General features: G+C 37.1%; 3 protein-coding genes across 5 annotated transcripts in view; all 3 read left to right on the top strand.

Moving 5' to 3' along the window:
• The window catches only part of myom3 (myomesin 3), a 51,057-nt gene extending 36,806 nt beyond the window's left edge, over positions 1-14,251 (top strand). The window contains exons 19-37 of the mRNA XM_046877410.1: positions 168-294; positions 2,652-2,833; positions 2,937-3,051; positions 3,133-3,289; positions 3,788-3,894; positions 4,248-4,292; positions 5,546-5,685; positions 5,879-6,023; positions 6,339-6,398; positions 7,472-7,539; positions 7,770-7,877; positions 7,987-8,074; positions 9,490-9,528; positions 9,676-9,781; positions 10,928-11,091; positions 12,220-12,256; positions 12,409-12,431; positions 13,661-13,716; positions 13,813-14,251. Of these exons, the coding sequence (XP_046733366.1) occupies positions 168-294; positions 2,652-2,833; positions 2,937-3,051; positions 3,133-3,289; positions 3,788-3,894; positions 4,248-4,292; positions 5,546-5,685; positions 5,879-6,023; positions 6,339-6,398; positions 7,472-7,539; positions 7,770-7,877; positions 7,987-8,074; positions 9,490-9,528; positions 9,676-9,781; positions 10,928-11,091; positions 12,220-12,256; positions 12,409-12,431; positions 13,661-13,716; positions 13,813-14,079 (2,034 nt within the window). The 3' untranslated portion in view covers positions 14,080-14,251. The remainder of the gene's footprint in view (positions 1-167; positions 295-2,651; positions 2,834-2,936; positions 3,052-3,132; positions 3,290-3,787; positions 3,895-4,247; positions 4,293-5,545; positions 5,686-5,878; positions 6,024-6,338; positions 6,399-7,471; positions 7,540-7,769; positions 7,878-7,986; positions 8,075-9,489; positions 9,529-9,675; positions 9,782-10,927; positions 11,092-12,219; positions 12,257-12,408; positions 12,432-13,660; positions 13,717-13,812) is intronic.
• Positions 14,252-17,006: 2,755 nt separating this feature from the next.
• Positions 17,007-19,205, top strand: fabp10a (fatty acid binding protein 10a, liver basic). Its single transcript, XM_046833765.1, has 4 exons — positions 17,007-17,158; positions 17,271-17,443; positions 18,698-18,787; positions 19,035-19,205. Exons 1-4 carry the CDS (start codon positions 17,092-17,094, stop codon positions 19,083-19,085), a joined length of 381 nt encoding a protein of 126 aa, XP_046689721.1. The 5' UTR covers positions 17,007-17,091; the 3' UTR covers positions 19,086-19,205.
• A 1,727-nt stretch (positions 19,206-20,932) lies between these two features.
• Positions 20,933-25,781, top strand: srsf10a (serine and arginine rich splicing factor 10a). 3 transcript variants are annotated; one of them, XM_046834168.1, is made up of 6 exons: positions 20,933-21,106; positions 22,501-22,605; positions 23,500-23,603; positions 24,139-24,310; positions 24,539-24,586; positions 24,861-25,781. In XM_046834168.1, exons 1-6 carry the CDS (start codon positions 21,042-21,044, stop codon positions 25,150-25,152), a joined length of 786 nt encoding a protein of 261 aa, XP_046690124.1. In that variant the 5' UTR covers positions 20,933-21,041; the 3' UTR covers positions 25,153-25,781. The 3 variants fall into 3 exon arrangements, with proteins under 3 accessions (XP_046690124.1, XP_046690126.1, XP_046690127.1); XM_046834170.1 differs by lacking the exon at positions 22,501-22,605 and having other exon boundaries at positions 20,950-21,106; positions 22,794-23,603; XM_046834171.1 differs by lacking the exon at positions 20,933-21,106 and having other exon boundaries at positions 22,501-22,614; positions 22,794-23,603.
• Positions 25,782-26,221: the final 440 nt, after the last annotated feature.

The following is a 26,221-nucleotide window of genomic DNA, read 5'->3' as shown; positions in this document are numbered from 1 at the left end:
AAAATATCCTGAACATCTGTGTATAATAAAAAAAAAAACTTGTGAGACAGCATCTGTTAATCCTTCATTCTCGTGTTTAATCAGCATCCACTGTCTGACTGTGAATCACGTGTTTATTTATTCAGCTATTTTTTCTTTTTTCCTCTTCGTCCTTGTTTTATTGAAAGGTTCCTGGTCTACTAGAGGGGAATTATTACCAGTTCCGTGTAATCGCAGCCAACATGGTCGGAGTAGGCAAACCCTCTGAACCGAGCGAGGCTTTTCTGTGTGAGAAGTGGACAATGCCTGAGCCTGGTGAGGGTCAAATATTAACATTTGAGATTCCTTTCAAATTGTCTTACTAATAAGGTAGAACACAATTCAAGCACCAAGCTGCTCAGTAAGTTATAGAGTATATTCACGTTTCCATAACATATACAATATTAGGCATTTTATCCTGAGCTTGGTTCATGTCTAGGTAGGGTTTCAAATGTTCTTTTAATTTCCAGGTGGGATTTTAGTAGATTCTTAAAAGTATGCTAGTAAGTGGATTGGCTGCACTCGATTGTCCCTTGGTGTAACTGGCGATCATCCAGGGTGTTTTCTTGCCACTCAACTAGTGTCCCAATGATAGACTACCCCATCAGCCCCATCCTAATCTATCTTGATCATGGTTTGAGTTGACTGAAAAATTACTGAAATTATTCCATTTGTACAAGCACTTTTCATTATTTGCAATCAAGTGATGTTTTTTTCACAATCAAATCCTGCTGTGTCATGGAAGACCACCTTTTAAAATGAAATTAGGCCAGTCCTGGTCAAATTTCATAAGCTTTATTGAAATTGCATTTTCATGTACAATCTCAAAGAACTACCAACCTGAAATTCCATCATGCAAGGGATTTATCAGACACAATCATGAATATTCATTTTTCATTGAAAAAAAACAAAAGGTTGATTGGATAAACAAACTAACAAATCACCATATACCGTCCCCCTTTCATCAACCATATATGTACTTTTTGCTGTCCGTCTTCATCCGTCTGGGTTCTCCTTAAACGGTATAAATGTCTGCTATGTGTTGGTCTTCTGGTGTCTACAGGGCAGAAGATAACAGGAGGTGATGCCATAAAAATAATAACCAAAGTGTTCTATTATTGCCATATATGCATTCCCCAAAGGTTAAACACAGGTCAAGAAGGACAATGTCTTAATACATAATACAGCCAATCTTTACATTAACAAGATTAATCACTCCATCAGCAAAAACTGTGCTAGACAACATGGTTTGTAAAGTCCACTGAAGTTTAAATCATTATAACGTGACTGCGAATCAATTAACCGCATTCAAACAGACAAAACTGTACTTCATTACAACAGAGTCAGAGCTCCTGCAGTACTTTATCACTTTATTATTATCCTGCCATAGTCAAGGTGTCTGTGTGGATGTTATTTTGAAAAGCCAATGTAGAATGCAGGGTCGATCAAAACTATTATTTTTCCTTTGTTTGTTCTCCATGTTGCCTTCTTGCTGTTAGGAGAGCTTTTTTTTCTGTGAAGAGAAATACAATACACAAGTATCATCAAGACAAGAAGCTGTCAAGAGCATTTTCCTCTTTAGATATGTCAGTCAGCGGTTCGGCTTTTCCACATGATGCAATATACAGAAGTCTGACTTCATGGACCGATAAATGGATAAATGGATAGCAAAAAAAGACAGCTGTTTTAAGAACTATAGAAAGTGAAAATGCATGTCCATAAAGTGGGATTTTATAAAGCTGATGTGTATTTTTCCATTCTGCACCACAATGCTTTGGCAAGAACAGGGACAGCAGGGAATCACTTTACCAACATACCATTTAAATAAAATAAGTTTAAATGTAAAGTCACTGATTGGTTGTTAGATGGATGGATGGATGGATGGATGGATGGATGGATGGATGGATGGATGGATGGATGGATGGATGGATGGATGGATGGATGGAATTTTGGTTTAGTAGATGAAGTGTTGGATAAATGAATGGATGGATGGATGGATGGATGGATGGATGGATGGATGGATGGATGGATGGATGGATGGATGGATGGATGGATGGAATTTTGGTTTAGTAGATGAATTGTTGGATAAATGAATGAATGGATGGATGGATGGATAGATGGATGGATGGATGGATGGATGGATGGATGGATGGATGGATGGATGGATGGGCTTTTGGTTTGGTAGATGAAGTGATGGATGGATGGATGGATGGATGGATGGATGGATGGATGGATGGATGGATGGATGGACTTTGGTTTGGTGGATGAAGTGTTGGATTATTAGATGGATAGAAAAACTAGTTAACCTATCAATAGTTTTAGTTGACTAGAAGGCCTGATGGACAGTTTGACAGACTAATGGAAGAAATGAAATAACTTAACTGCTGAAAGTTTGGCTGGATGGATAGATAGATTGATGTTTTTTTTATTGGATGGATTAATGGACCTAAAGATGTTAGCTGTAATAAATAAACAAATTAATGTACGAATGTATGGATAAATTGATCATTAAGTAGACTGTTTAGATATCTGAAAGATTGGATGTCTTGATGAACTAACCATTTTTACAAGCCAGTTAGATGCACCAAAAATGTAAGGTTTTTTATTATACACTGTTCCGATGATGTTCTTAGGCTGCCCGTATGACGTGGAGTTGAGAGAGGTGCGTCAAGAATCTCTGGTTCTGCTGTGGGTGCCTCCTCTGTACCAAGGTCAGTCACAAATCACTGGTTATGTTGTGGAGATAAGTGAAGGGGAGGAGTCAGAGGACTGGACTGCAGTGACCCAGGAACCAATCACAGACACACACCTGAAGGTCAATATATATAGCATGTAATGATACGTTTCACATGCTAAAGGATCTTAAAGTTAATGGGCAACCAGTGTTTTACGAGAGATTTATACTGACTTGTTGTCAGGTTTCTGGGCTGAATGCAGGTAAGACCTATCGTCTCCGTGTATGTGCCATCAACAGTGCTGGAGTGGGAAGACCTTCACTGCCTACAGATCCCATCACAGCCCAGACTGACCCAGGTCAGTTTCCTTAGAGTTTTGTTCAGCTGACCAGAAGTGTCCTCAATGGCTGATGTGCATACATTATTCTCTAATATACAGCAACCAGAGATATTGAGATTGGGGTTGATGACGATGGCTTCATCTTCTTGAGCTTTGAGGCACCTGATGCTCTGGACCAAATGCAGTTTGAGTGGAAGAAGAACTACAGACAGGCCATCGATGCAGGACGAGCTCACTTTGAGACCAAGCAAAATAAGTGTGTTTATTACATTTATTAGTAAAAAATGCTCTTTTGAACATTTGGAGAGGTAGATGTTTGTGCCAGTTTTAAAGAAACAGTGTGAAATTATTACATTTTAAAGCAAAGACCTCAAGGTGCAAATTAACCATATAAAAAAGCTGTCAAATAAGTGTAAAAATTATGATAGGAATTAGTGGGATAAATATGCTAAAGAGAATCTTTTAAGGTGTCAAGATATGGAGAAAGTACTAAGGTGTGGGAATTGGGAAATAAAATGTAAATTGCAGCAGTAAACAAACAAACAAAAGAAATAATTGCATAGTATTATAGATATAGAAATGTTAAAGTAAAGTGTAAAATAAATGTAAAAAAGAAGTAAAGTCGTTGCATTAAGTTTTTGCACCAACTTAACTCTACAACACCAAATTATTAGCAAAGAAAGTAGAGAAGCAAATTTGAGTTATATAGGTGATATAGCATGGTATAACAATGCAGTTGTGCTTTGTGTTGCAGATCCGTTCTCACCTTCACTGCAGCTGCAGAGGAGGATCTTGGCCTTTACACTGCTGAAGTGATTGACAGGCCTGACATCTCCTCTAGCTTTAATTTCACTGCAGAAGGTACAATTTCCATCTTTCTGTCACCTAAGGTCTGGCAGTGTCACAAAAAAATAAGGTTAAAGAAAATACTTTTTTTTGATAGTATGGCCAGAATTGAGTAGCCAAGATGTGATTGGTGCCTAAAGAATGACATTTCAGAAAATAAATGAAAAAGTAAATAATAAATATCAAAAATTCAACTGGAATGAAATGATCATAAATCATAATCATTATTAACAGTACTCTTCTATTTAATAGCATATCTTTTTTAATGTTCGAGCAGAACAGGACATACGTAGCATGCTAACATTGAAAACAAAAACAAAAATTGTGGAGGAAAACTTTGATTATGCACTTGTGTTCTCATCTTGCAGATCTGGAGAGACTCATGGATTTGAGCTGGCACATCAGAAACCCACGTAAGACCATGCAGGAATAGCTGAAAAGGGCTTTGAAGAGGAATAAGAGACACATAAATGCATACACGCTTATTTCCATATTGTCAGAGTCGAGTAATAAAGTAAGCCTGGGAATTGACAAAGTCAGACAGTTAGACGTTCGATTGAAAGAAAAAAAAAGAAACAGGTACACAGAGAAAATAGGCACAAATACATAGACAGACAGAAAGGCAGAAACAGACGCAGTGAAGGATAGATAATGATGGAATGATGGATGGATGGATGGATGGATGGATGGATGGATGGATGGATGGATGGATGGATGGACACACCAAAGGAAGGAAGAAAGGAAAGAAAAAAGGAAGGAAGGATGGATGGATGGATGGATGGATGGATGGATGGATGGATGGATGGATGGACACACCAAAGGAAGGAAGAAAGGAAGAAAGGATGGATGGATGGATGGATGGATGGATGGATGGATGGATGGATGATGGATGGATGGATGGACACACCATAGGAAGGAAGGATGGATGGATGGATGGATGGATGGATGGATGGACACACTGAGAGGAGGAAGAACAGAAGGAAGGAAGGAAGGAAGGAAGGAAGGAAGGAAGGATGGATGGATGGATGGATGGATGGATGGATGGATGGATGGGTGGGTGGATGGATGGATGGATGGATGGATGAATGGATGGATGGACACACCAAAGGAAGGATGGATGGATGGATGGATAGATGGATGAATGGATGGATGGATGGATGGATGGATGATAGATAGATAGATAGATAGATAGATAGATAGATAGATAGATAGATAGATAGATAGATAGATAGATAGATAGATGGATGGACACATTGAGAGGAGGAAGGAAGGAAGGAAGGAAGGAAGGAAGGAAGGATGGATGGATGGATAGATAGATAGATAGATAGATAGATAGATAGATAGATAGATAGATAGATAGATAGATAGATAGATAGATAGATAGATAGATAGATAGACACACAGGAGGAAGGACAGATGGATGGACTCAGAAGAAAGGATGGATGGATGAATGGAGAAACCAAAGTCTATAAGTAATCGTGTAGTACATTATTAAAACTATTCCATATTAATACCACTGTATAATATCACATTGTGGCGTATTACCCACTGTAATTGTGATTGTTTTCTGTAAATTGTTTTATAAATTCTCTAAGGCATACATCTGCCTGTGTGTGTGTGTGTGTGTGTGTGTGTGTGTGTGTGTGTGTGTGTGTGATATGTATAGTTATAGCTCTGCGCTCTGAGGGCTGGCAGGTGGATGTGTTGGAACAGGGGAATGTGAGACTATGGCTGCAGACGGAGCCTCTGTCCGAAGATGCAGAGCTCCACATGATCCTAAACGACAGAGAGATCTCCTCTACACCAGTATGTGTGTGTGTGTGTGTGTGCTATTCTTGATAAATGTTACCAGGAATAATGTGATGAATAAATCCTACAGTAATAATGATCACAATTCTTTGTGATGAATTCGTTACCCTACATAGTTACTGAATTATTCATATGAGTTTCTGAAAGCAGTGGAAGTGAAGCAGGTTGTGTGATTGTGGCTGATCCACAGGGATGCAAGATCAAATTTGATAAGGCCAGCGGTTTGGTGGAGCTTCTATTCGATCAACTGTCAAAGGAGGACGAGGGCTCGTACACGGCACAGCTAAAGGATGGCAGGGCCAGGAACCAGTTCACTCTGGTCCTGGTGGATGAAAGTATGAGTTCTTAGGATTTTTAATTAAGCGATGACTTTTTTTTTTTAACACTCATGGGTCTGAATTCATTATTGAGAGCTCATAATTTGCAGTGTGATACCTCAATAAGGAAAAATAAATGTAATTAACGGATTTTAATAACACCGTTATTGAAAAAGAATCAACAATAAACACCTTTTTTTTTTTTACTAAATATCAACATGATTTTTTTTATTGTATTATATTTACTCTTTATTTACAATGATGAAATTTTTTAGTATTTCCTCATCTTTACTCTTGACCTGGACTGCTCTTTTTTTTATCTGACTGAAACAGAGTTCAGGCAAACCCTGGCCAAGTCACAGGCCAAGAGACGTGACTGGAAAAGACGCTCAGGTGAGAGTCCACTGGGTCAGAGAAAAACAATCTGTGCCAACATCTGTGCCAAAACCACACTACACATGAGAGTTTTTTAAACTGGAAGCTGCCATGGAGGCAAAAAAAAAAAAAAAGATATATCTATCTATCTATCTATCTATCTATCTATATATATATATATATATATATATATATATATATATATATATATATATATATATATATATATATATATATGTACTACTAGGATTAGTACTAGATCATTTATTTTAAATTAAAAACTAAGGGTTTTATTTTAAAATATTGTAAATTTCATTTTTTTTAAATGAAACCTGTGATGTAACTGAGCATTGCTAATCAATCACCATTCACTGCCATCTTCCATCCCCTCGACTCAAGAGTTTTCAGAACAGCACATAAAATGGAGCGTCAGACTAAAAAAAAGCCATTGAAAAAATTTTCTAAACTATCACAGGTTCCAAAGGTAAATTTCTAATGAAAATTGTGACTGTTTCTAAAAAAAAAAAGTGTTAAGTCAGTATATATTTCTTATACCTGATTATAGACAGTGGTGGTAAATGATTAATTGTTATTGGTCAGAAGGTGTGGATTCATTTTCTGCAACAGTACTCCCAGCTGTTATTCAAATCCCAGGTGTATATAATTCACTTAATTCACTTATTCTAATGCTGTCGTTTCTATAGTAACAGCTCATTTAGCCATTTAGAGAAGATAGACTTTCAATAGAAAAAAATCAAAAATTTTACAGAGTTGTAGGCTGATTTATCTTAAGTTGTAATCTAGCGTACCAGTGTAGATTTATTCATTGCTAAAGACTCTTTCGTCGCTCTGGACAAGGGGGTGATGTGGTGACGTTTTCTGAGGACATACTGTAATTATTTAACATTCTTGGAAGGAGTCTCCAGAGTCATTGTTTTGTTAAAAAAAATAAAGAAATAAATTCCTCTAAGTTTTCCACCATGGGCAAGTCTGCAGGACGGAGTTACCTGCATGTTCAATGGATGAGAGAATGAAGTTTAACTGTATCAATGGATATCCGTGCTGTATTCATTATTTTTTTTCCCCATCAGGACCCTACTTCGAGGAGTTTTTGTCATGGACTGTGACAGAGGACTGTGAGCTGATTATGAAATGCAAGGTCAGGCTGCAGAATTAAATACAACATTTAATACATAACTGAGGCTGATTGGGTTGTACTGGATCAATTTTTTTAATTACTGTAAAGATTTTGATAGCAAAGGCCTGTAAATGTGAAGAAACATCAAAAATGTCCAACTGTTTAAGAAATGCATCTCATGAATTCCTGTAATTGTTTCCAAAGATTAGCAAAAACAAATTAGTCCGTTTTCTCTGTTTACACTTCGGCAGGTGACGAACACAAACAAGGACACGAAGATGAAGTGGTTTAAGGATGGTGTAGAGATCACGCAGGTCATATACGATCCCTCTGGAGTCGGCATGTTTACGGTTCCGCAGGTACCCGCCCTCACGTGCATTGCTGTCATAGCCTGGTTTGGTGTTACTTAGCTAATTCTAAGTAGTAATGATTTCCTAATAATGATAAGTTGCTAAATTTGTAACTCAGGTCACTAAGAAGGAAGCCGGTGTGTACAGGGCTGTGGTGGCTGATGCCAGAGGAGAGGACGAGAGCATTTTGGAGTTTACAGACAAAGGTTAGATCCCATTGAAAAATGCAAAGCAGATTTGAACTTTGTTAAATTAAATCCTTTATTGTTTCTGTGATTTTTAGCTCAACCCAGACTTTAAGCAGGTCTACTCTATAGCTTTTAATTACAGTTAAAATTCAGAAGTATTCAATCTACTTTTATAGTCAATAAGCCAAGCTCGGTGTCGGATGTATTCTGAAATCTTTAACTGCAAGTTTAGCACCAGTCAAACTGTACACTTTTACCTCAAACAGAGTTTTCAAGTTCACTATCTGTGACTTGTTTATCTGTTTTTTAAAATAACACAATCCTGTATAAAATAGACCATAATGCAAAGCAGTTCCTTTCCCAGTGTATCTGATAAAGCTGCAGCCTTTGTTGGGAGTTTGGTTTAAATTGAAGGTCAAGTTTCAGTTAAAAATGGATCAAATCATAATATGCACACGTGTATTATGATGAGTGTAATAAATCAAGTCCTTCTGACCAATGAGATGTGGGAACTGATCAGTGTTATGGTTGTTTAGTTACTTCAGATTGGAAATGGTGTATAATGTAGCTGGATTAAAGGAAGACTAAGTGTAATTCTGGACATGATTATACTTTTATGTAAATGTATATGTATATACAGTAAATACAACCAAAACTACACACGTGGACAATATTGGTGGTACCCTTCTATTAAAGAAAGAAAAACCCACAATGGTCACTGAAATAACTTAAATATGACAAAAGGAATAATCGTATGAAAACTTTACAAGATATTATGTACCATTTATGTAAGGAGTCTCCAGTGTCAGTACTTTGTAACTGTTTTTTCAGATGTCCAATTTGAAAGGCTTTGAGACAGAGGACTACAATGCAAGATTTCTTTGTAATAAACTTGATTTGCTTCAATAATGTAAAGTTTTTAAGCTGTTTTGTGTAAGTGATTTTGTGGGAATATAAGTACATGAAATTGTGATATGATGTCTATTAATACATTTTAAAACATCATTGGCAAAATATTGTAAGTCCAAAACCTTCAGATTTCTCAGATTATTTTTCTGTAACAATACAATTTTCAGGTATATATTGCTTGCATAATTATTGAACAATATACTTTATGGTAAAATAGGAATATGGGTTTAGTGTGTTATACCTATTGCTGAACAAAATAGTGTGTTTTCAGATATTTGTTATAAAAACCGTAAACTATAATCTTCTCTTACTTAGCAACTTTCGAACATTAATAACTGACTTCATCGCTATAGGCTTTGTGTATGTTTCGTACATTTGGTCTTTGACCGAACTGTTCTTTTAATTAAAGACTTTTAAATCCAAGCCTTAAACTGTTTACACCTTATATTTTTCTCATAACTTACAGTTATGCAATAAAAATCTTCATTTCAGTAATTTTTTCCCGCTTTTTTCTGCCTTTTCAGAGTTTGAGCGTCTGATGCAGTGCCTGAGCAAAAACTGTGGTAAGTCCACAGGGAACTGCAGAGTCGCACACTCTGACTGTAACACAATGTTTATATGTTTTTTTTTTTCCACATATATAAAGCTTAGCATGACTGAACCCCCTCTCCCTGTTCCACTGTTCCTCTGTTCCTCCATCTGATCTACAGCTCTCTCTGCTGGTCCCATGAGTATCCAGTGCACAGCGGCCGGCTTTAAGCTCTACTGTTCTCTGAAGTACTATCTGAGCTACATGAAGACCAGCTGGCACTTTAAGTGAGATTTTGCGATCCCCCAGTACACCAAGCAACTTTGTAAAGCCAAAAGTTCACTCTGAAAGCTTGTTGTAGATCAGCAAGGCTTTTTGCAGAGCGACAAACGTTTCTGGCTCACTAAGAGTTAGACAGCATTAGCATTTATTTCTTCTCTTGTTCTAAAAAATAAATGGAAAGTCAATTTAAAACACAATAATGTAATTTAACTAATTGTTAGCTACCTTTTTTAAAGGATTGGGTACTTGATTTGATTACACAATAAAATAGTTAGCGTAGCATCAATAAATGGTTCTGAATTCACAATGTAATAGTGTTACATTGTCTTGCTAGCAAACTTTCAGATACGTAGTAGCATAAAAGCTAATGTACCAATACCTTGCTAGTTAGCTGATGTGTTTATTAATACATAAAACAATTAGCTAGGTTGCTAGAAAAAAATCTCCTAGTTTAGCTAACACAGTTTGCTTGGAACCTGCTGGTTGTAAGTACAAAAATATTAACAAAAGCTAATGTTCACATTCTTACGATAAAGATAATTTTCGTAACAGTGATAGTGAACTGATAGTGAACATGGCTAGCTAAATAATGTTAGAACCCTATTTGAATTGTGTTTAAGACTGGCTAAGTTTCATAAGACTGGTAAGGACATTGCAGTTGAAGAGACAAGAAATATAACGACTACAGGAATATCATATATTCAAGGTTGCGCTTGCACTGAAATCAGATTTAAATTGCCATACCAGAGATGTTGCTAAAGACATTTCTGACAAATCAGGTTCTAGGTTTCAGCTGCACTGCGTTATAACTGCCATGCAAGTACTCACTTTTAATGTAGAGTAGTGCAAATAAACAAAAGAGTGTCACACAAAAAAAACAAAAAGCGAAACAGGGCCAAATCTAGAAACTAGGAGCATGATGAGGTAAATATGTCAAGGAATATAAAAGACCTAAACAAGAACATGGCAATGAGTTCTTTAGGCACCAGATCTTAAACAGTGGTGTGGGTCATAATGAAACAAGAACATGGGGTTAGGGATTAGTGACATACAACTTCCAAGGGCAGCTGAGGTGTATTTTTTTATTTCTGTTAACCCAATAGAGACTTTTAAAAATGACAAAGGCCTTGCTTTTCACTGGTGTGTAACAGAGAGAGGAGGATCGATCAGGATGAAAGGACCAAACCTGGCAGCAGTATGCACAAGCTCTGGATCGAGATCATCAACCCAACTGAAAATGACAAAGGAAAATACAACCTGGAGATGTTTGATGGACAGGAAACACACAAGCGCTCTCTGGATTTGTCTGGACAAGGTATCTGTTCTGACACAGAGGAGTCATCGTGGGAGGAATTATGATGTCTTGGGGGAGACACCTGACAAACAAGAGGCCAAAGTGATATATAGATTCTATGTCCCTTTTAACCAAAATGCAAATAATGACCTACACTGATGACATCTTTAGTCAGATATTATGTTTTAAAAGAGTACTGACTACACTTTTTCACTCGAGTTAAAGTAAAGTGTGGGCTCTGACAGTATCTAACAAAAGTGAGTACACCCCTCACATTTCAGCAACCACTGTAGTATATCTTCTTAAGGGGCAATACTATAGAAATAAATGTGAGTACATCCTAAGTGAACATGTCAAAACTGTGTCCAAATTGTCAATATTTTGTGTGAGCGCTATTGTTATCCAGCACTGCCTTAATCCTCCTGGGCATAAAATTCACCAGAGTTGCACAGGTTGATGCTGGGTTTCACTCCTCTTCCACAAGATATACTACAATGGTTGCTGAAATGTGGGGAGTGAACTCACTTTTGTAAGATACTGTACATGTACTTAGAAAAAAATAGCCATTGTTACTACCTGTTTTAGTGTCATGCTAATAACTGGACCTCACATCATATTATTATATTAATACAAAATTATTTCTTATTTTGTTACCTAATGAATGTATCCAGGCTGAACATTTACTATATAGAACACAAGCAGAGAAAATGATCAGGTGATGAAAATGATCAGGGCAAGAATGTCTCTGTCCTCAGTCAAGTTGTTCTCAGTCCTGTTTACATCGCCGACTTCCTCTGTCTTATCTACGTTAGCAATATTTCTTGTTGCCTTGCTTGTTGTTAGCTTTGTAAACTAAATTAATGCGGTCTGATCAATGCTTTTAGACAAAGGGATAGAAATACATCTTCGAATGCACTAAAAGGCACAGTATATTATATACAAACCATAAACCAGCACTCTAAACTTCTAATACACAACACAGGACAATGCATAAAGATGCTAGAAGTCAAATTTATACAAATCCCACAAACATCTTATTCACTTGGGTACTATCAGTTTTTTTTATATATATTGAATATATATGTATTGAATACATTAACTAAGCTGTTCTACAAACATTTTTACCTCTCTGCTTTCTCTACCTTAAAGCTTTTGCAGATGCTCTGCTGGAATACCAGAGGCTGAAGTAAGTAAAGGTCTTTGCAATGATTTTTGCACTTTCATCTCTTGTAACAGCTTTTACTCCAACTGTGCTCGGAGAAGTGTTAATAGGATTTGGAATGTCTGTTGTACATAATGATGTGACTTTTAACACATAGTTCTTTCCATTTGTCACAGGCAGGTGGAAATTGCTGAGAAAAGTGAGTATTTTGTTGAAGAAATTTGCTGTAGGATGTTAATAAAAGATATTGCTGTTATCGATAAAACTGCAATTTAAAAAATGTATATATATAAGTGTCACTTCCTGCTGGAGCAGATTTTGTAGTATACTGTATATTTAGGGTTTACAGTTGGCTTTCTTCAATTTGCCACTGCTGGGTCCTGAAGCAAGGCCCTGAACCATTCTCAGATGTATGAATGAGAATTGCTCTGAATAAGGGCATCTGCCAAAAGCCATAATTGCAAATGTAAAAACAAATTAGCGAATCAGATTAACGGTATAGACTTTTCAAACAAGACTGGTTATTAGACCAAGAATTGAGAAAGAAACTAAAACTGTAATGTCATATGAAATGATGAAAGCTGTTTACATGACTGCTAAAAGAGGATCCTTCAAAGGTGGCATTTTTTTTTCACATTCTGTGACAAAATCTAAAAATCGTTGTCAATATGTACATTGAGAAAATGACAGAGTTTGTTTAGTCTGCTGCTTAACTTGATCTTCTGAGCGGCTCCTACAGATTATTAAACTCAGCAATGTGTACTTCAGGCCTCCAAGGTCATCAGCTATCTCGAGTAAAAATGTCCTAACACTGTGTGTAAATCAATAGTGGGGTGATAAAACAGATTTCTTTGCTGTCAGATTGCATTTGATATGAGGAGCTGAAAACAACGAAAAACTAAATTCTATAGGAATGTGGAAATAGAAAGAAACCTCTAAAAGAAGTATACTGCTAATATGTTGCTGCATGAGCAGTCGTAACAAACTTATTACTGTTAATAAGGTCTAATTGTACAAAATGGGATCTGCTTTCTTCATATTACACTGACTCGATGGAATGACAATCAAGTCATGCCAGTGACTGAACTGGGAATCAAAGTCTTTGTGAAAGTGGTTCAATGCATGGAGATTTCTAAGGACCTCAAAAAAAAAATTTATAGAGTACTTAAAGGACTCGTGAGGATTTGTGGACCACAAATGCAAGAAAATTTAAGACCACTGCTACCCTCCCCAGAAATAGTCAACCAATAAATATCACTCCAAAAGCAAGATGTGTAATGATAGGATAATGATAATAATGAAGAGAATATGATGATATTAATGGATAAAGATAGAAAATTCTATAGGGTTTACAAACTTTCAAGCGCCACTGTAGCTATAAGACCAAAAGAAAAACTCATAAGATTTTGCTTCACTTTTTTTTTCTAGATCGTGCCAAAGTCACAAAAGGCTTACCTGACGTTGTGGCCATCATGGAAGACAAGGTATGATTCACTGAAACAACTTAAACTATGTCCTTCCTGTTAAATCTCACTCCCTTATTGCTTCTCTCTCTCCTTATCTCTTTCACATACACACAGTCTCTATGTCTGACCTGTTTTGCTGAGGGTGACCCCCAGCCAGAGATGTTCTGGCTGAAGAATGACAGGGAGATTGTCTCTGAAGGCCGCTTCAGTGTGGCCAGAGACAACAATTGCACAACTCTCACCATCTACTCGGTGTGTATGGAGGATTCCGGCAACTACAGCGTCTTTGTACGCAACACGTACGGCTCGCAGACGGTCTACGTGACCGTGAGCGTGTATAAACACGGCGAGAAGCCACGGGCCGACGCAGTGAAGATGTAGAGAAGGAGAAATGGTTGAGTGAATAAGAGGATGCCATGTTGTAGAAATATCAGCAAATATTTAAAATCAAGAATGGGGTGGAATGGATTAGCTTGCAGTCTGACCCTAAAATTTAACTGGGCTGTTTAGGACAGGATTGATCACTGATTAAATGGTGCTTTAATATAAGAATTAAAGAAAGCTTCAACTAGAAATGTAACTATAACCAGATATTTGTTGTTCTTTATTGCTGTGGTATAAAATGAATAAAACACTAGGAGGTGCCCTTATTGGGCAAATAATCAACTTTGGGGTACAATAACACATCATCACAGCACCCTGTTATTAATGGTTATTATTAACAGCACCCTTTTACAGAAAAAAAGTGTCTACTGCTTATATATTTAATACCCAACTTTATAATTATTTGGACCTTTAAAAGTCTCTCTTTTAAAACAGTTATAAAGCTTCCATGACTTTTCTAATGTATACAGTCACCTCTTTGTTGGTGTTCAACCACAATAAATTTCTCATGTTAAAACCCTAAGGTGTTGGAATAAAAATTAGGTATCACTTAATGAAAATAAAGGTGAAAATGTAAAGCCTTTGGGGATGAATTATTTCTGCAAACATATTCTGTTTTTTTTTTTTCCTCAGAACCTGTGACTAATATTTAATTTGTGAAACATTGTACAATGGCATAAAGCATAGTTAGGCCATTTTCATGGTTAGGCCAAACATCTGTAGTTGAATTCTCTTGTGTTTTTTAAATCTGGGTTAAACCTGTATTCATTTACTGACACTGTTGATTTATGAACCTATCCGTTTGTTTTAAGTCCTGTGTTTATTGGGTATTTTACTATAATGTGAAGATTAAGGTTGTGTTTGTGGGTTTTTTTGTGTTTCTGTGAGGTATAAATTAAAATCTAAATGCGTTTAGTCTCTAATATTTTTGGCTCATCATTTATTTAGAAGCCTGCATAAGGTCATGTAGGACCTCAGTATTATATAGTTTAATTGGTCTTTTTTTCACAAAAATATGTGGTTTTAGAGTATAAAAAAGTTCTAGCTATTTTTAGATTATTGTTTTCAACATTGTACATTAGTTCTGGTGTGTTTGATTTGTGTGAGTGTGTGAAAGAGAGAATTGCACGACTCATTTATATTATTGATATCGGTGGTAAATGCATCAACCAGATGTTACCACACAGTCAGTTTCTGCTACTACTCTTTGCTATAGGTATCTACTGATTGAGATGTTATTGGCCATCAGCATTGACATTGTAGTGTGTGTGTTTGTGTGTGTGTGTGTGTGTGTGTGTGTGTGTGTGTGTGCGTGTGTGTGAAGATATCTGCTTTCTTATGCAAGTTGAGGACCTTTTTCTGAAAAGCAAATGTCCACAGTGTCATTAACCTGTGGCTCAGCTGTACACTGGAGTGTGTTTAGGACACAGGGTTTGTATATCTGGGTGTAAAATCTGCTTATTGAAGCGAGCGGCATGGACGTTCTTGTTAATGTTGTGAAAACCTCAGAATCTGGATAGAGGCCTGACCATGAAAGCGTATACCAAATAACATTTGTTCAGTTATAATTTACTCTTTAGTAAAGTGTTGGATAAATCTGGTTTTGATTCTAATATAACTGACCAAAGCAGGAAGTGTGATGATTTTCCAAAAGATCCACCTTCTATGTAGCTGTGCTCTGGTTTGCCTTGCTGTAACTTTTATTGTTTTGTTGTCTGTTTTAGTCATTTTCATACATTGCCCAGTTTCTCTGGTCACCGATTGTACGGTTCACTTTGTAGGCAGACAAACTGCAGTGATATTGATTGATTGAGTGAGTGATGTGTGAGTGGTCATTGCTCTGCTGAGACTCCCAACACACATCCAAATCTGTTCTGGAAATAGTCTCTTTGTTTTGATTGATACATTGCAATAGATGGGCTACAATCTGTGTCATTGTAGAGATGATCTTCATGAATTGCTCTATCCTGGTCACACATGAGTGTTTTCCCAGCAACACCAGGTGAAAGCAAGCAATTCAGTGTGTAAAATATGTCATTTTTTCTATTACCTCCAAATAGTAAAAGTGTATTCAGGGCAAGCTAAAATTCATTGTTTGGACACAACCCATTGCAGGACATTTTGGGATTTCATAAGGCGCACCAAATATCAGATTACCACCTGATTCAACTCAATGAAACTCAAGTTTGATGATTTGTGTTTGGGTTGCGAATGTGTATGAAATGTGTGAAGGAAGAGGGGCTCATTGATGGAGATATTTGTGAAATGGCATGGTGAAAACGCATCGATCCTGTCTACTCTATGTTTTGCATGCATAGGACATTAATTGATATTTGCTTCTTAAGATGATAGACCATCAGCACCGATACTGGCATGATAGCGTGTGTGTGTGTGTGTGTGTGTGTGTGTGTGTGTGTGTGTGTGTGTGTGTGTGTGTGTGAATATATTCTATCAATTTAATAAACCAGTATTTCTACCTCCAATTTTAAGGACAGACAAATAAATCCAGGACCAGGATAAAGGATATTCCGAATATGAATGAATAAATGCTAAATATTCTCAGCTATGATTTCATAAGTGGCTGCAAACTGGCAAAACTCTTAATGAAATAAGGTGAAAAAGCTGTTATATAGGCTGTTTCACTTTGGACTCAATTTATAGCTCCATGCTTGGACTGGATTATGTTTCTGATTAGGATTTAATTTTTTTTTACAAGTTATTTTTGAAGTATTTTGTCCCCTAACATTTGACCATAAATGTATTTCTAATGTATGGAATTGTAGCAAATCTCTAAATTTGTACCATGCCAAAGTGTCAGTACGGTTACCAACCCAAGGATGTTATTGAACTCTTGGTTATCCAAACAAAGGATGTTAATGATTACAAATGCTAGAGTAGTCATTTTCCTGCTGATATAAGTAGGTGAGGCGGCATTTGAGCTTCTGCACACTTAACAGAGCTTCAGAAACCCGTCTTGTGGTGAAGGAGACACCAGTCACCAGGATCAAAATGGCTTTCAGTGGAACGTGGCAGGTTTATGCTCAGGAAAACTACGAGGAGTTCCTCAGGGCCATATGTGAGTATGCTATTTAATATTATGTGCTTATGCTAAAATATTATGTGCTTAGCTACACTTAGCTACTAATTAAACAATTTGAGTTAAACTGATTTGTAATTTTGTCATTTAGCACTACCTGAAGATGTCATCAAGATGGCCAAAGATATTAAACCTGTCACGGAGATCCAACAGACAGGCAATGACTTTGTCATCACTGCAAAGACCCCTGGGAAAACAGTTACTAACTCCTTCACTATCGGCAAGGAAGCCGATATCACCACCATGGGCGGAAATAAGCTCAAGGTATTCCCAATACCTCATACTACAGTTTATTATTGAGGTCATTTCCAAGTATCATTTGGCTGAATGGGCTATTTGATTAAAACCATCATAAAAACAACTTTAAAGACTTGCAGAACAATTCCAATTTATTCTGGTGGATATGGGCCCCTTTGTGGGATTTACTTGAACAAGCAAGACCCTAGCTCTGATTTATGTTATGTTTTGCCCTTAGCCTTTCAATAGTCACTCTCCGATATTAACGCTACATTGTTGTTATATTGTTATTAATATGATTGAATGCATGCTGTGTGTGTTGACTGATCAGCTCTGTTGTTGTTTTGTTTAAGTTTTAATATGAAGTCAATTAAACTATGTCAATGCTAGAGCAACAACAGCAATGCTAGCAACAACAAAAACAGGTTGTTAAATTGCTGTACTTTTTATTACCCCTTTTATCCTATTTTAAATGCCTTTAATAATCTTCAAAAACAACAAAACATTATAACCTGAGCCTCTGTCTTTCCTTTCCTTATTAGTAAGCTAACTAGCTAGCTAAATACAGAAGGCTGTCAGGCTGGTTAGCTAGCTACGTTATTTTGTATTTTGTAGCTAAATTCGTTATTTCAAGTGTGGCATCATTTTAACTTTTACCGAATGACTAATACATTGAGACCATGAGATGTTATGTTATGTTATCTAGCAAATTAGAAAGCAAGAATAGCAAGATCACTCTTTTTTTCTTTTTTTCAATTTTTTTGTTTGTTTGTTTTGTTTGTAGAGTATTTGTATAGACATTGCGATAAAGATGTGTTAAAACTTGATTTATTGTCACTATAACTGTATCCCTAATGTGTCAGCTAGTGGCAACTATGGCAAAGAAAACCCCCCTGAGATGGCATCAGGGAGAAACCTTAAGAGGATGGTGGATTTAAACAACAAAGTGATTTGGGGATATAGTAATATTTACCTCATGTTTTACCTCAGGGAAAAACTATAGACCTTTTTCCTGAGGTAAAACATAAGGTAAATATTACTATATCCCCAAATCACTTCGTTGTTTAAATCCACCATAGACAGATTTACATATATTTTGAACTTCTGCAAATGAGTACATATGGATATAAAATGTGATGCCACTACCTTAGAACACTTAGTTCATCATCCAATAGACACCTGATTCATTTCCTAGAAGCTATGGAAATTAGATATAATTGAATGAATGTGCTCGAACATCTTTACAATACTGAACACATCTGTGATCTGTGTTTCTTCTAGTGTGTTGTGAAGATGGAGGGAGGAAAGCTCATCTGTGAGTCTGAGAAGTTCTCACACAGGCAGGAGATCAAGGGTGGAGAGATGATCGAGGTGTGTGTGTGTGTGTGTGTGTGTGTGTGCAACAAACTCAACAAACACTCAGATCTGTATCATGGCCAGAAATAATAGAAAGATAATAAATTGGTCAGATGCAGTCCATGGCAAGATTGTGAATCATGTGTACAACGCTTTTGCAATTTATGTTCTGTACATAAATGCACTGCCAGAGATTTTATTATTATTACGTTTTTTAAATATTATCACAAAGCTGACATTTTCTCTTTCTCTTTCCCCTTAGACTTTGACTGTAGGAGGAACCACCATGGTCAGGAAAAGTAAAAAGATGTGACTTGGCCTGCTGAAAATGTCTCCAGTTCAAAATATGCCATCTATTTAAATAAAAATGTCATTTGTCAAAATGTCGACTATATTAGTATCTAATTAAATATTACATACTTTTGTTCCTTTCCACATGTATGTGTTTTGGTACTGGGCAACCCAGAATGCTCTGGGAATTGGCTTTTGTGTTGTAAATAAAATAATTTACAAGTTTGTTTAACATTTAAGAGACATTGAGTAAACAGAAGGAAAATCTGCATATATAAATGAAACAATTCTTCCTTCCTTCCTTCCTTTCTTCCTTCCTTCCTTCTTGCTTTATTATAATGCTTAGAAAATATTTTAGTTGTACTTTGTCCTCATATTCTATATTGGAGATTACATATATGAGAATAATAATATTGATTAACTTTTAGAAAATTAATTTGACAGGAGGCAGGAAGGAATCTTTAAGAATTAAGTTAATAGATTTCACTTTAATTGATCTGTGCTTGGATTGGATTCTGACATGAAAAGTAACACAAAATATGCATGATCTCGTAGCATGCAGTGGTGTTGTATTGTATTAGATTACATACTTATAATTGAAGTGGAGGAAATTATATATTAACACCATTCTTTTTACAATTTGAAAAGTTATAAAGCAAAGAAACAAGGATTTTTTCCAATTATTTTTAATTGCATGCAAATCCTTTGCAGTAAAGAAGTCTACCAGAAGTCTGACACCCATGTGCATAACCAAATCCTTCTCTTGAGATGCTTTTCCAGGCCTCATCCATCCTCAGTTGCATTGATCAAGCATGCCCCATTAGTGATGGGTAGTGATAGGTTGTTCATAAACGATTCCATCATTTTATCAATTTTCCTTAAATTTGACTTAGAAGAACGAGTACGAAGAACGAGTTTTAAGAGCGATTCGTTAATTTTCTACTGGACATGCGTAAACTAAGCATCGCAAAATCTCTGTAGGTTATGTACAGGAAAGAGAATGGAGTTCATCTTTCTACTCTTCTAGACGAAGTCATTTTTTTACCACGTGACTCCCATATATGCTATGCAGTGCATACACAGGAAACAGAATTGAGTTGTTCATCTCATTAGTCTTATTGTCTGAGTTGTTTGTTCTTTTTTCACATGACTCCTATAGATGCTACACAATGCAATAGATCGTTTTTTGTTTTTTTTTGTCCGAATCTTGACATTATTGTCACAAGATGATACACAATGCAATAGTTGAGGTTTTTGAGTCACATCACTGGGGGACATTCTAAAATGCTTAACTTGAAAAACACTTAATGTAGCTTAATGCGATAAGACAGTGTTCGTTAAAAGACCAAACTCAGTAAACACATTAATAATAAAACATGCTATGTACAGACACGAGTCCAGATTACGAACGTAACACCCTTAATCACGCTTTAAGTGTTTTTCTCCAATAGAAAACCGTTAAGGAAAAAGCTTAACATGGCATTAATGCTAAGACAGTATTTAAAAGACCACACTTAGTAAACACAATATAAAGTACGGATAAACAGTTTGATTTAGTTTGGTCTTTTAAAAATGCTGACTTATCGCATTAAGCTACGTTCAGCTTTATATTTAATTATATAAGTTAAGTTTATATTCTGGATTTGTGTCTGTACATAACATGCTTTACTATTAATGTGTTTACTGAGTATTAAGCCATGTTATGCATGTAACATTTTATGTTATTTTTGACCAAATGAACTAAATGACAAAAAAAAGATTCGATTATTTTGATGAACAAGATTCAAAGAACCGAGTCACTAAAATGATCCGATCTTCTCATCCATTGAATGGACGTCAGATGATCCCAAGGCGCATGCGTACTACCGGGCCCGAACGCGCATGCGCAAGAAGCAAACCCGCGACGTTGGCGGCCTTCGATAAAAGGGTTCTTCGGCGCGCATCGGCGGTTTCTGTTCGTTTTTTCTTTTAGAGCGACATGGCGCGGTACCTGAGACCACCAAATACTTCTCTTTTCATCAGGAATATTTCCGATGAAAGCAGGTAGGTTTTTGGAGACCTTTAAAACACATATTTAGAGTATTATTTTTGAAGGAGAAGAGAAAAAAAAAATAAAGGTTGCTAAGCGCGGCGACGTCATAGTAAACGCATACTAGCGTCCTAAACAGTGTGTAGGAAATAGTGCAAAAGGCCAATATGGCGGGCCGCGGCGCGCGCCGTTCCTACATACTATCTAGTGCGGTAGTACGCACCTGGTTGTAATACTAGCTTACATTGAGCTAAGCTTTTTTTTTACTTTACAATTTTTTAGCGCTTTTGTACCAACACGAACACCGCGAGGTCCTATACGTGTATACAATGCATTATCGTGCTTCAGTAATGGAAAAAATACCAAAATTATTTGGTTTTAAAAATAGACAAGCTTCCAAAAAAGGTAAAAAAAAAAGGAAGGCGGGTCGGCTAGTCATGCTAACTGGCTTAGCCTTTTAGGTATGCAGCTAAATATAGGTAAAGAGGGGGCTGGTGGATTGATTAGTCTTTTAGCTCTAAAAACAATAGACTTATTATTAAAGGTATTTGTTAAAAATTGTATTATTGGTTTACTTTATTATTAATGTAAATGTACAAGCAGGAGTGGGTGAATCCACGTGGCCTGGTAAAGAAATCTTTTTTTTTTTTTCTAGCCTAGAATCTCAATTTATATATTTATTAATCTTGATGGTTTGAGGTAGATCCAGTAAACCCTAAACATGACTATACTTAACGTGATTTGTGTACATTATACCGGTGTGTTGTGCAAAATAAACCAGTGCGCATGTGCAAAATGACTTTTCAGAGGGAAGAAAATGGATAAAATACTAAAAGCATTGCAACAGTGGATTTGTGTATGAGCTCAATATATTGGTTTATGAAGTTTTGAAGGGTGCACAAACTTTTCTGCACTTTTGTTCTTTGCACCTTTCTGATCTGCTATTTTTATGGTCCCAAGTTGCTTGAATAAAATTGGCTTGTTCCAGGTTCCTGCACCAATCTTGTAAGATGTATATTAAGGAAAAGGTATAGAGTTTTGGCTGCTCTTTGGTTGTAACTTATTTCTTGGTCAGCAATAATAATTTTAATAAAGATCTTGGGAATTAGTGCTGGCAGAAAGGAAATGAGTGCGAACCCACAGAAATGGAAACGGTGTAAGGTTGGTTTAAGTGTTCCTGTTCACCCCTGGTTCCCTGGTGATCGCCTGCTCTACACATTTTGGGGGGTTTTCCTGCTTTCACACACCCATGTGTCCTCTGCTCGGGCTGTTAAATAATCGCAAGAGGTGTGTGAGAGCAGGAAACACTACTATGCAGAAGAGTTATTTTTTCTATGCTAAACCTTAGAAGGAGAGGACTCCGTCTCCTTCAGACAAATGAGTGAACTATGATTTCATGATGCTTTAGGCCAGAGGATTTGCGTCGCGAGTTCGGTCGTTACGGCCCTATTGTAGATGTCTACATTCCCGTTGACTTCTATTCCCGTCGGCCAAGAGGATTTGCATACATTCAATATCCTTTGTAAGCAATCGGGCAAGTGGTTGTTGGTTTGAGTTTTGGGTGTGTGTTTATTTATTAATAAATTTTTGTTTTTTGGAGGGGTAAAAGGAAAAGACAAAATCTGAAAGTGAAACTGTGAGATCTAATTTGATTGTATTCTGGCCTCTGTCTCCTAACTGCTATTTCTTCTGTTGTCTCAGAAAATGTAAAGACATACAGTTCTGGAGACCGTCCCTCCAAAGAGTATTTAAGAGTAAAGACCGAAGTAGATTAGATTGAAGCCAAAGAACCCGTAAGGATTCAGGCGCCAAGCGATAGAGGGGAAAGAAAGAGAAAAGTTAAAGCTCGAAGATTCAAAGAGGAGAAAGAGGGCACCTGTTCCAAACAGAGAGAGGAAAAGAGCAAAAGATAATGGGGCAAAGACAAGCAGGAAAACCCTCTCAAGGCCTTCTGGGAAGCGCTTAAAGAGAATAAAGGTCAAGCTCAAGGTCAAGCATGTTAAAGGTAACGAGTATTAACTTTTGTATCCTACCTCTGCTGCGGTCTGTGCATTGTCCCTTTTCCCCCTCCCTCCACTCCAAAGTCAGTTTTCTAATCTTACCTGTGCTTTAAGTACTTCAGAGTTGATCCATGTTAATTTCGTAATTCTGCTTTGCCGAAAGATTTCATCGATGACCAATTTCTGAACGCTTAAAATGAAAATTGATTCCGTAATTACCTCTCCCCTGTTTATGATTTCTCCCCATTCAGCTCATTTTGCTTTCTCTATTATATTAATAATGTAACATGTTACTGCTGAAATGAGCTCGGTGTCCTCAGAGATTCTGTCTGGTGAATGTGTGTCGTTGTGATTTAGCCTGTGTGTCAGTGTGGTTTTAAAATGGAAAGCCTTAACAGCATTAGCACGTTCGAGGACGTCCGTGACGCCGAAGATGCTCTCCACAACCTTGACCGGAAATGGGTCTGCGGACGGCAGATCGAAATTCAGTTTGCCCAAGGAGACCGAAAAAGTAAGTGTTTATGCAACCCAATTTTAAATTAAAAAAGAAATTGCACCGCTGTGTAAAATGTAAACAAACAGATTGCATTGACTTCATAAACCCATATTTTATTCACAATAGAACATAAACATATCAAATGTTTAAACTCCAAATGTCTCCAAAAACATCAGCAAATGGTCTCCACAGTTCCCAGAAGTATATAGACGTTTTTGAGGCCTTTTTTTTGTAAAGAATATATGGATTTGAGATTCGCAGATCATTGCATTCTGTTTAAATTTACATTTTGGTGTCCCGTCTTTTTTGTAAATTGGGATTGTATTTTGTCTGATATACCAGTGTTTCTGATCATGCTTCTTTTAACAGCACTGGAGTTTGCTAAGAGGAGACGACAAAGTTGATTCCTACCCTGAAATTACATTTCTGTACTTGTTCAAACATTGCATTCTTTTTGTGCCATTGAAACACCCGGTCATTAAATGTATGTTTGGTCTTGGGTATCTCGCTGACCTGTCCGTTCCTAACAGTTAATTGCCCTCTTTATTAGCCCCGACTCAAATGAGGACGAAAGAACGCCATTCTCCTCGCAGCTTCTCCAGATACGACGATTACGAGCGCGATGGGCGTTACCGACGTTCCCGGAGTCGCAGCTACGACAGACGCCGCTCACGCAGCCAGTCGTACGAGCGCAGACCTCGTCGTTCTGATAGTCCCAGAGAGTGAGTCACAATTACTGCCGTCCGTTTCACAACCTCTTATACTAAGATAGAAACAACTTTGTAATGAATTTTAGTCTCACCCTTTTCTATTAATTCAGGGGTTTGGAGTGGGTGTGACTTCATTAACTTTCATAATTACTCACTTACAGACTGTTTGCTGTGGGAATTCCCTGTAAACTTAATCACATGATTCACATTGTTCTGTTTGTTTGTTTTTCTCCCTGGCAGCTCTCGTTATGGCAGACACAGGCGAAGCCGAAGCCGTGACAATGACAGGTGTGGTGTTTTTTTTTTTTTTTTTTTTCTGCCTTATTTTACATACCCAGAAAAATAGTGTCCATGCCTTATATTGCACATTACTCTTTTTATTTATGTATTTATTTTATTTTGAGAAGTCTCCTCTGTTAAATTATATTATGCATTTTATTTCAGACACTTCTGCCCATGCAGGAAAAAATTTGCCCCCTTCATAATTTTTTCATATACTTATACTTTCATATCATGCATGCTTAGATATCGTATTCAGTGTCCCGTCTCCTACCCCCTCCAGGTCGAGGCACGGGCGAGATCACGGCCGAGGGCACCGGGGCGCTCCGTCTCACAGCCGCTCGGGTTCACGCTCCCCCTCTCCCGACACCAGGATCAAGATGAAAAGCAGGAAGTCGCGTTCAGGGTCTCGTTCTCCCCGTCCAGCTGCATGCGATGACGCTCCACAGTCCAGCGGCGCACGAGAGGATGAAGACACCCGCGCCCGATCGGCATCTCGTTCCTGCTCTCGCTCGGTCTCGCGCTCGCGTTCACGCTCCAGATCCTGGGCAGGACGCAAATCCGGAGGCCATTAGGAGACTTTGTGCGTTAATACTGTAACTCGTGCAGCTCTGGCACACTGTAAATCCCACCGTGTAAAGGCTGTTTTACTTTGGTTAACTTTTGTTTCTGCAGTTTTGCTTTGGGGGGAAAACATGATTTCTTGCTTTCAGGATCAGTTCTGTTCGATTTATCATCCTGCATAATAATGAATCAGTGTTGCTTTTTTTTTTTTTTTTTTTTTAATTTAAATTTAATAGCTGTTTTGTCCCTCAGTTGTCCACTTTAGAGATTCACCAAAAAAAAAGGGTCTAGTCCTCTGTACATGCCTTTGATCAAAAAGGACCGTTTTATATTGAATTTATTCTGTTTAGGCAATAGTTAGAAAAGGACGTGTTGTAGAGTGCAGTATTTTGTGTGTATATTTTCTCTATTGGATTCGAATGCTTTTGGTTTGTACAAAAAATTTTAATCCAGTCGTTTCTCTTGCGAGAGATTAAACAGGGTGTTTTTTTTTTTTTTTTTTTTTCTTAACCAAAAGCTGATGGTAAATGTATCCCTGATTCCATGTAGCTGAAACTACACCAATGTATGTTTTACTCTCTTCATTCTGGGCCGGATCAGAGAAAAAGCTCGTGTGAATAAAAACTTTGGTTGTTTAAAACTGGTTTATTTTGTGTGAATAATTTGGATAATTAACCCTCTTTTAATAGTTAAACTTTGCTGAAGACATGCAGTTAATCTTTGTGTCCTACAGCAGTGTGTAGAAACCCTGGAAAAAATCAAACTGTATAAAATGGAGAAAAATCCACACACAGTAAGAAGTAAAGCCAATATTCTAGGGTGTAGTGCAAACACGGCTAAATCATACCTCATCATACACATTCATCAGGAGCTAAATCTAGAACTTTGTTGCTCGTTTCAATTATTAATTTCATTGAAGAAACTGTTCATTAAATATGTACACTAGATCATAAACATGTTCACTGGAAGGGACAAGATGATAGAGTGACACCCTCTGTGGGAGTAAGTTGTAATGTGTCCTGTATTTGTTTACCCAGAAACCTCATTCATGCAACATTGGTGGCTAGTTAACTGTATTAG

This window comes from Silurus meridionalis, chromosome 21 (genome assembly GCF_014805685.1).
Source record: "Silurus meridionalis isolate SWU-2019-XX chromosome 21, ASM1480568v1, whole genome shotgun sequence".
NCBI classification, from domain to species: Eukaryota; Metazoa; Chordata; class Actinopteri; order Siluriformes; family Siluridae; genus Silurus; species Silurus meridionalis.
Note: the sequence above shows the minus strand (reverse complement) of the source record. Positions and strands in the feature narration are given on the sequence as shown.

Excerpts from the sequence above, each read along its gene's own strand:
- fabp10a (XM_046833765.1), top strand. The coding sequence starts at position 17,092 with ATGGCTTTCAGTGGAACGTGGCAGGTTTATGCTCAGGAAAACTACGAG. Across the intron at positions 17,159-17,270 it reads GGAGTTCCTCAGGGCCATAT|CACTACCTGAAGATGTCATC; the intron begins GTGAGTATGCTA and ends TTTGTCATTTAG. Across the intron at positions 17,444-18,697 it reads TGGGCGGAAATAAGCTCAAG|TGTGTTGTGAAGATGGAGGG; the intron begins GTATTCCCAATA and ends TGTTTCTTCTAG.
- srsf10a (XM_046834168.1), top strand. The coding sequence starts at position 21,042 with ATGGCGCGGTACCTGAGACCACCAAATACTTCTCTTTTCATCAGGAAT. Across the intron at positions 21,107-22,500 it reads AATATTTCCGATGAAAGCAG|GCCAGAGGATTTGCGTCGCG; the intron begins GTAGGTTTTTGG and ends ATGATGCTTTAG. Across the intron at positions 24,311-24,538 it reads CGTTCTGATAGTCCCAGAGA|CTCTCGTTATGGCAGACACA; the intron begins GTGAGTCACAAT and ends TCTCCCTGGCAG.